Genomic DNA, 9,917 nt, shown 5'->3' on the forward strand with positions numbered 1-9,917 from the left:
CCCGTAGCAGATCTAGACAGGTGGAGCTGGGGGAGGTTGAAGGTTTCAGAAGAACTCTAATAGCTCATTGAAGCACTAGCTTACAGCAAACAGTGAACCAGACTATTTAAATGCTGAGCAAGCAATCTCATTGGCTGCAGGATCAGCAGGGGCCAATCAGCTTGTACCATGTGGTAATGATGTGATTGCTTGCAGATTGCATGTAAAGGACCTATCAGCCTGTGCCCTCTAGAGTTTCATGAAAAAAAAAATAATAATTTAAGACTATATATTTATGTATACAGTGGGTACGGAAAGTATTCAGACCCCCTTAAATTTTTCACTCTTTATTATATTGCAGCCATTTGCTAAAATCATTTTTCATTTTTTTCCCCTCATTAATGTACACACAGCACCCCATATTGACAGAAAAACACAGAATTGTTGACATTTTTGCAGATTTATTAAAAAAGAAAAACTGAAATACCACATGGTCCTAAGTATTCAGACCCTTTGCTCAGTATTTAGTAGAAGCACCCTTTTGATCTAATACAGCCATGAGTCTTTTTTGGAAAGATGCAACAAGTTTTTCACACCTGGATTTGGGGATCCTCTGCCATTCCTCCTTGCAGATCCTCTCCAGTTCTGTCAGGTTGGATGGTATAGGTTGGTGGACAGCCATTTTTAGGTCTCTCCAGAGATGCTCAATTGGGTTTAAGTCAGGGCTCTGGCTGGGCCATTCAAGAACAGTCACGGAGTTGTTGTGAAGCCACTCCTTCGTTATTTTAGCTGTGTGCTTAGGGTCATTGTCTTGTTGGAAGGTAAACCTTCGGCCCAGTCTGAGGTCCTGAGCACTCTGGAGAAGGTTTTCGTCCAGGATATCCCTGTACTTGGCCGCATTCATCTTTCCCTCGATTGCAACCAGTCGTCCTGTCCCTGCAGCTGAAAAACACCCCCACAGCATGATGCTGCCACCACCATGCTTCACTGTTGGGACTGTATTGGACAGGTGATGAGCAGTGCCTGGTTTTCTCCACACATACCGCTTAGAATTAAGGCCAAAAAGTTCTATCTTGGTCTCATCAGACCAGACAATCTTATTTCTCACCATCTTGGCAAACTCCATGTGGGCTTTCATGTGTCTTGCACTGAGGAGAGGCTTCCGTCGGGCCACTCTGTAATAAAGCCCCGACTGGTGGAGGGCTGCAGTGATGGTTGACTTTCTACAACTTTCTCCCATCTCCCGACTGCATCTCTGGAGCTCAGCCACAGTGATCTTTGGGTTCTTCTTTACCTCTCTCACCAAGGCTCTTCTCCCCCGATAGCTCAGTTTGGTCGGACGGCCAGCTCTAGGAAGGGTCCTGGTCGTCCCAAACGTCTTCCATTTAAGGATTATGGAGGCCACTGTGCTCTTAGGAACCTTAAGTGCAGCAGAAATTTTTTTGTAACCTTGGCCAGATCTGTGCCTTGCCACAATTCTGTCTCTGAGCTCTTCAGGCAGTTCCTCTGACCTCATGATTCTCATTTGCTCTGACATGCACTGTGAGCTGTAAGGTCTTATATAGACAGGTGTGTGGCTTTCCTAATCAAGTCCAATCAGTATAATCAAACACAGCTGGACTCAAATGAAGGTGTAGAACCATCTCAAGGATGATCAGAAGAAATGGACAGCACCTGAGTTAAATATATGAGTGTCACAGCAAAGGGTCTGAATACTCAGGACCATGTGATATTTCAGTTTTTCTTTTTTAATAAATCTGCAAAAATTTCAACAATTCTGTGTTTTTCTGTCAATATGGGGTGCTGTGTGTACATTAATGAGGAAAAAAAATGAACTTAAATGAGTTTAGCAAATGGCTGCAATATAACAAAGAGTGAAAAATTTAAGGGGGTCTGAATACTTTCCGTACCCACTGTATATGTATATATAACAAATCTGATTGTCTAATACAATTTTTCTTGTCCGGTAAGAGCATCTTTTTTAGGATAATGATGTTTTACTGCAAATCAAGGCAAAAGATATTAGCAAATTATTTTTATTTTATTCAGTTTTTGCTGTAAAAGTGACTGCAAATAGACCTATTTTTGCACACTATGTGAGAAATAATCAGACAAACAAAATTGCCCACTTTCGAAGTAAGAGCTTTCCAGAGAGACAGGCATGTACATCCAAGCACTGGGATCAGTTATTCCGGACCACCTGTAAACAGGTGTAGCATAATTGGCAAGAAAGTTCTGTCCTTCTCCCCCAAGCTTCTCAGCACCCCTCAGAGAGCTAATCATCTCCTTTCCAGACCATCATCTGCTCAAAAGTCTGCTACCCAGCACTCCTCTTTGATCCAGATTGTACCCGGCTACCCCTGCCAAAAGAACATGCACTTATCCAGCATGAGTATATGCTGAAATTATTGTTTTTTTATCCGCCAGAGGTGAGAAAGCTTCCCTAAACCCCAACTGCTTAAGTCAAGTTCAGACTTTTAGGAGTTTGCAAAGATATTTTTCCCCTCCCTCTTCAGTCTTACAACACTTGTCAGATTTGTACTGGTCAGATGAAGTCTGAGCATTGAGACATTCAGACAAAGTCTGAACTCTCAGGCTGATAGAAGACTGATATCTTCTGTCAGGTATTCGACGTCCAGGTCGGATCTAATATATTTGATATTTCTGATGTGAAGATCCATCCAATCTAACAGCCCCATGAACTTCCATTGTAGATGCCTTGATATAACTATCGGATGAGTCAAGATTTTCTCTTGTAATAAAAATTGTGCCACAAACACTGGCAATAGAGTTTAATTTGTTTTAAACCAGGAACATTGCTTTACTTATGAACAAAATTACACAGACTAATCAACAAAACTAATGTCATAATCCTTGTAAATTCAGTTAACGGCCATGTAAAATCAATGTGCCATATGCACTAAATCTGATTCCGGTTGAAAGACCCAGCCAGATAGTCATGATAACTGTCTTACAGCATGTCCAGATGCAAACCCACTTTCTGTGCCACCTTCATCATCTCTGCAGGGTTCACCAGACCTCCTGCCAGCCCCTGTAATGAGTGTGCGGATCTGAATCCATTTATAGACTCGTTCCTCCCACCTTAGACTCATCACATTCCTCACTTGCTCGCTCCCCCCAAAAAAAGCTTACAGAGCTGCACACCTGCGACGGCTGACAGCAACATGATCAATTCTCAGATTCATTACATTATAGGTCATCCATGTCTGTAGAAACATTAAGGACATCTATGTCTGGACTAGTTGTGGATTTATTGTGGAGGCATGGAGAGCGTTTTGGGAGGACTATCAGTGAGTGCCGTGGTCATGCATGATTGCTTCCCATCAGCGCTAACCGAACACTGAATGGCCATTAACAGGCTCAGTGAAGTTAGATGTCTTGGGAAAAGAGTGTATCTGCAGTCTGCCATTAACCGTGACCCCTTGACCCCAATCTAAACCCCTGCAGTGGTCTGTCTTTCACTATCTCTTTTGTTGTCGCTCTATTTCAAAGGCACCGATAACTGAATATCAAAAAAGCATTTATGTTTCAATACAGCAATGTTTCAGGCATATAATACTATACTAAGTGACTAAACTGACAACACATGATGGTTCTGGAGTGTTTGGCATCTTCTGAGGAAATGTAGTAGACTATAAGTATACAGTGAACATGGAAGTATACTAAGTACACTACGTTTTCTCAAGGGGTGAAATCTCGCTCTCTGTTTTGTGGATTATGATACTTTAAACTGCTGAAATATCATTGGAACAGTTTTTTTTAAATGACATTTTTACTGTTACACTAATATTTACTTCAAATGCTTCTATTGTTAATGCATGCTACAAAACGTTTTGGTAACACTTTAGTTTAGGGTCCAATTCTCACTATTACCTAGTTGCTTATAAGCATGCATATTACTAAGATATTGGCTGTTTATTAGTACTTCTTATAAAGCACATATTAATGCCTTATTCTGCATTACCAAATTCTAAATCCTAATCCCAATACCTAAACTTAACAACTACCTTACTAACTATTAATAAGCAATAATTAGGAGTTTTTTGAGGCAAAAGTCATAGTTAAAAGTTAGTAGGACCCTAATCTAAAGTGTGACCAAACTAGTGTGAAGGTTTATTTTACCAGAAAGATGTACTTAAGTGTTTCTAGGTCATAAAAAAAGTATTTAAAATCATTTAAACTGTACAATAACATCTTTCTTACAGTTACATCTTTCTTGTTCATTTTGTGTCATAATATTTCTGTCTTTGTCAAACTTTGTTTATTTCCAGGTTGAAAGTCAATTTCTGAATCTCAAGTTTTCAATGTTTTTCAAAAGCCACTGTTCCAGAAACATAGAGGATTTTAAAGGGTGGATTAGTTACACTCTCCTGCTGAGGGAACAATTCATGACTAGCCATTCATCTACTCAACACTTGCATGAAATCTTTTTGCAATCTAAAGGTGGTATAGAGCCATGGCCACACAAACATTTCCTCATTTTATTCTGCTTGGAGCAAAATATATTGCTTTGTCATTGTTTAAGGTTAAAATAAGTGTTTCTGTTAGAGAAATGGAATTGCTGAACCTTTGTGACCAATGCTTACACCTCTACATTTTAGTATTCATAAAACTCTCTTCAAAGTTTTGGCTGAATTTGTCAGTTTATTGGTGAAGGTTGTTTTGTGAGAATGTGGTAAATCTCTCACACATATCGACAAAACACCTCCTCTTGGAAAATGTGTTTTTCTCCTCTGAGACCTTTGCAGACAGTTATGATTAATTACTGTACAATAAACCTTTATCTATAATGAAAAGTGCTGCGTAAGAACACAGTGCTAGCTTTGGATCATAATACATTCCTTTGAGTTTTTCTGAGTATCCACTGCGCTGTGAGTTAATGTTTTTTTCTCAGCTTAAATCAGCCCACTTTGCCTCCATCTGTGGTGACCTGATGGTCAAAGCCTGCAAGCTGTTTCCTCTGAGTGTGTGATCCGCATGCGGGGAATGTAGAGGTATATACACAGACGCTCAGCGAGGGATTGGCACCTTCAAACAGGCATCTCCATCACTCTCAGACAATCTCTGCCTACACTCCTGCTGAGAGGTCCTGCCTCTGTTAATGAATTTTGTGCACAGAGAGCTTTCAATTTGCAAACAAGCCTGTTCACATTAGAGGAGACATAGCTTCAGCTATTGTTCCAGGGCTGATGATTCCCACGTTTGGCTGGTATTTATTATTCCTGCTGTCTGTACAGTTGCAAATCCAGCAGAGAAAGGGAGAAATGAGCTGAGCTGTGCAATCAAGTGAACATTCAGGCATTGTCTTGTTCGTCTTTTGACTGATAATGTGCATCTCCTTCTCTTAAAGAGGAAACTTGTGTTGTTCCAAACCTATTTGACATTCTTTCGTCTGCAGAGCACAAAAAAAGATAATTTGAAGAAAACTTTAGTGTTTTTGCCCATACAATGAAAGTCATTGGGGTCCAAAACAACATTGGACTCCATGGACTTTCAGTGTATCGACAAAAAAGCTAAAGACCTGTTCAAGGACAACAACTATAATGAGAACTATAATTAGTTTTAAGATCACAAAAGAAGATATTTTGAAGAAAATTTCAGTGGTTTTTGCCCATACAATGAAAGTCATTGCGGTCCAAAACAACATTGGATCCCATTGATCATTGAACAGGCCTTAAGACATTTTCCAAAATATCTTCTTTTGTGTTTCCACAGAAGAAAGAAAATCCTAGGTTGGGAACGAAACGAGGGTGAGTAGAAAATGACAAAAATGTTCTTTTTTGTGTGTGTTATCCCTTTAAGGATTATAAAAGTAATCCCTGCTCTCAATCTGTCTTTGTTTGTCAGTTTTGCAGATGTTTCCATGCACTCGTCATGTGCACCACCCCAGAGAGAGGCTCCAGCTTTAAAAACTCCTCCAAAGTCACCAAAACTCTCAGGACAGTGCGACGCGCCAATGGCCATAATGTGACCTTCGCGGTGGCCTCGGCTGGCCGTCCTACTATCTGTGCCCCAAACAGCGGAGGGCAGAAAAGTTCCTCAGACTGTGAGAAACCCTCTCCTGCTGTGGGTCAGGGCACCAACAGACCTGTTGTCTCTCTTGTGGCCTATTACAATGGTTGAGCTCATACAGTCAGACCAAACCAGCACTAATACAATGGAATCGGAGGTGACGGAGGTCACGGATTGCGTAAAAAGAAAAGAGAGTTGATAAGTGGGTGTGTCTTGGAATATGGAACTAGGACACGCCCCTCACTGACAATCAAGTCATGTTGCATGCATGACCTTTCTGGGGGGAAAAAAACAAAGAATGGATATTGAAAGTGAACAGCTGGAGAAAGGGATGACACTAAGTACAAGTAGGAAACGCGCACACGGATCTAATTTGATCATTTATTTGATGTTTCTTCAATCCTGGATGTGAATGTGCTCGCAGATTTTGGTGAGGTGAAACTGATGAGCCGGTTTGTTTCTGATATTTCGCTACCAGTTCCTTCCTGTGGTTGGACAACAAGTGTAGCACAGATGTGATACTTTTCTTACTCTTCTTGTAAGCCTGCTCATCGTGTGGACATGTACAAGTACAGTAAGCTCATGAAGCCCTGTTTGTTAAGGGATAAGCCTATATGTTGCTGAAATTTAAAGGGGTCATATCGTTTTCCTTGATCTTTTGAAATACAGTAATAGAGTTTCATAACTTCCTCCTCAATCCAAAAACAGCATCCGTTAAATATTGAACATTCTGAAGTAGGGGTGTAACGGTACACAAACATGACGGTTACGTACCTCGGTATTGAAGTTACAGTTCGGTACGGGTTTGGTACAGCAGGGGGAGATAAACATAAAATTGCTTCTTTTTTCTTCTTTTTTATTTAACAGTGTTTTATTGAATAAGTTGTGTCTCACTCATTAAATAAAATCAACTTCATCTCATCTTATGCTTTAATCTATATACGCGGAGCCCTTTCTTGCACATTACTATAATATAAAAAGGTTACAATTAACAACAGAGCCCAAACTATTAAATTCATTTGATATTTAAATTTAGATATAATAATCAACACTCATAATAATCAAACATGTAAATTGCACAGGTTAAGGCAGGTTGCATTCACTCCTAAATCTAATTATAAAATTATTTTTCAATATTTTTCTACTCCAATTCATTTTTGAAATATAATCATGTACACAGTTACTGTCATAACTTGATTTCATGACAAATTTATTTAAAGATGCCCTAGAACTTTTTTTTAAAAGATGTAATATAAGTCTAAGGTGTCCCCTGAATGTGTCTGTGAAGTTTCAGCTCAAAATACCCCATAGATTTTTTTTAATTCATTTTTTTAACTGCCTATTTTGGGGCATAATTAGAAATGAGCCGATTCAGGGTGTGTGGCCCTTTAAATCTCGTGCTTCACGCCCCAAGAGCTCATGCTTGCCTTAAACAACATAAAAAAAGTTTAAACAGCTAATATAACCCTCAAAATGGATCTTTACAAAGTGTTCGTCATGCAGCATGTCTAATCGTGTAAGTACAGTGTTTATTTTGATGTTTACATTGATTCTGAATGAGTTTGAGGCTATGCTCCGTGGCTAACAGCTAATGCTACACTGTCCATCTGCCATTTTTCACTATTGTCCTTGCTTGCTTACCTAGTCTGTCGATTTCAGCTGTGCACATCCAGACGTTAATACTGGCTGCCCTTGTGTAATGCCTCAATCATGGGCTGGCATATGCAAATATTGGGGGCGTACACCCCGACTGTTACGTAACAGTCGGTGTTATGTTGAAATTCGCCTGTTCTTCGGAGGTTTTTTAAACAAATGAGATTTATATAAGGAGGAAACAATGGAGTTTGAGACTCACTGTATGTCTTTTCCATGTACTGAACTCTTGTTATTTAACTATGCCGAGGTAAATTCAATTTTTGAATCTAGGGCACCTTTAAACATATATTAAATAAGACATTACTAACAGGTAAAGTAAATATAGTGCATATATTTAGTGAAATGCTCCCCTCTAAAGTTAATTTCTCCAGTAAACTAACAAGCTGTGGACACTAAATGACTTACCTGAGGTAAATGTAATGCTATGTGAGATATTATTCTCAAGCTTTTATTGATGTCTTTCCACGGTTGAAACACTGGTTGAGAGATTACAAGTAAGCATATCTATGGATATCCATAGATAATCTGTTCTTCTTTTTCTGCGCTTTTTCCAGTTGTGGCAGTTAACAAGCAGTGTTGCATTACCGCACTTGCCCCCTTCTGGATTGGAGTGTTAGCTTGTGACTGACTGCAATCATCGATAGACTGCATGCACCGAACCGTGATGTTCGGGACGAATACATGCAACGTTACACCCCTATTCTGAAGTAATTCTGCTAAATATATTTAACACATGTCCACATTTACACATCAATGATTCATTTATATTGTTGCGTGTTTAAAGTCGCCATGAAATTCAAGTTGTGAATTTACTTCTTGAACAGGAAAAAATGTAGGGTGGGACTTGATTTTGTCAATCGCAAATTGATTAAATCATTGGATAGTTTGCTATTGGTCGCTCTCACGTGAGTGACAGGTTGTCCCGCCCTCGTGCCAGTAAACATGTCATCAGAGAACAAATGTCACTGAAGTTATTTTAATTAAAGATTACAAGGGCATGTGAATTAAAAAATAAATAAATAATGATGTGCACAGATAAATCATTTATAATAAATACTGCAATATTCCATAAAAATAAGAATTGTCAATAATCAATAGCCTCTGATCGCATCAGTCAGTTCACGCAGCTCATTTCAGCTGGATTTGTTTTATGATAATCCTCAAAATGTAAAAAAAAAAAAAAAAAAACACTGAAGTGTAAGAAACCTTGACTACCATTAATAATGAACCTCAGGGGAAAAGTGTTAAAAATGTATCATATGACCCCTTTAAAATTAAAATGCAATAGTCTACATGAAATACATTTTAACAAATATTTATATGTAAGCTCTGAAGTTCTATTTTAGCACTCTTGTCTATTTTAACAGATGTTGTGTAACATGTAAAACTGCAATTGAAAACAGTCCAAGAATAGTTCTCCTTGCTAGTATATTTCCAGTTTTAAATAAGCAAATCATTCATTTTAAGTACGCAGTTTCCTTGGCATGTTATGTGAAATGTCTTCATCGTACTGTTTACCAATACACAGAGAATAATAATAATTAAATGCCAAAAAGCTTTCATAAATCATAATGTATTGTAAAGCAATGATGCCTTGAAGCCAAAACATGAAACTGCTGACAATGGAATTCAGTTCAACTTATTTACAGTTATTTATATCACTTATATGTTTTCGGTTTCATTTTATTTTGATTCTGGTAGTTAGGTTTTGTAATCAATATTTAAATTTGTTTGGCATCAAAGGGACAGGAAATGAGCAGGCTGTTGACTCCTCAAGACTTGAATAATGAGGCGTCCCAGGTGGGGCTGTGACTGTTCTAATCAGCTGATCCGCGTTTACCAATGCAGCAACATTCACATCAGACAAGGAAAAGGACGATTTATTTCTATTATAAGAGAAATAAATCACATGTAGCTAAGATTTTGAACTCTGAAGCAGATTTGAATGATGTAGATTTTTTTATGACTTCTTAAAAGCATTTCTGACTGCAAGTGTTTTGTGTTTTAGTTTCAAGTTTTTACTGATCAGTTTCATTTGCCATGTTTTGTATATATTTGGTACTTTCTTGCTAAGGTCACACTAGAAATTCTATAATGTAAAATGTTACACTACTATTCAAAAGTTTGAGGGAAGTATTTTTTTTTATACTTTAATTTCACAAGGATGCATTAAATAGTTTAAAAAGACTGTAAATAGTTTTAAAATTACAGTAAAGACTTTTAGATTCTTAAAAAAGATGGTAACACTT

At 38.3% G+C, this 9,917-nt stretch overlaps 1 protein-coding gene across 2 annotated transcripts in view; it reads left to right on the plus strand.

Moving 5' to 3' along the window:
* tmtopsb (teleost multiple tissue opsin b) overlaps positions 1 to 7,231 on the plus strand; it is a 46,962-nt gene extending 39,731 nt beyond the window's left edge. Inside the window, exons 4-5 of one of the 2 annotated variants that reach the window (XM_048175073.1) lie at positions 5,716 to 5,750; positions 5,848 to 6,106. In XM_048175073.1, the coding sequence (XP_048031030.1) occupies positions 5,716 to 5,750; positions 5,848 to 5,971 (159 nt within the window). In that variant the 3' untranslated portion in view covers positions 5,972 to 6,106. Of the gene's footprint in view, positions 1 to 5,715; positions 5,751 to 5,847 lie in introns of both variants that reach the window. The other variant, XM_048175072.1, reaches the window with a different exon arrangement.
* The last annotated feature ends 2,686 nt before the right edge of the window (positions 7,232 to 9,917 follow it).

This window comes from Megalobrama amblycephala, linkage group LG22, assembly GCF_018812025.1.
Source record: "Megalobrama amblycephala isolate DHTTF-2021 linkage group LG22, ASM1881202v1, whole genome shotgun sequence".
Classification (NCBI taxonomy): Eukaryota; Metazoa; Chordata; class Actinopteri; order Cypriniformes; family Xenocyprididae; genus Megalobrama; species Megalobrama amblycephala.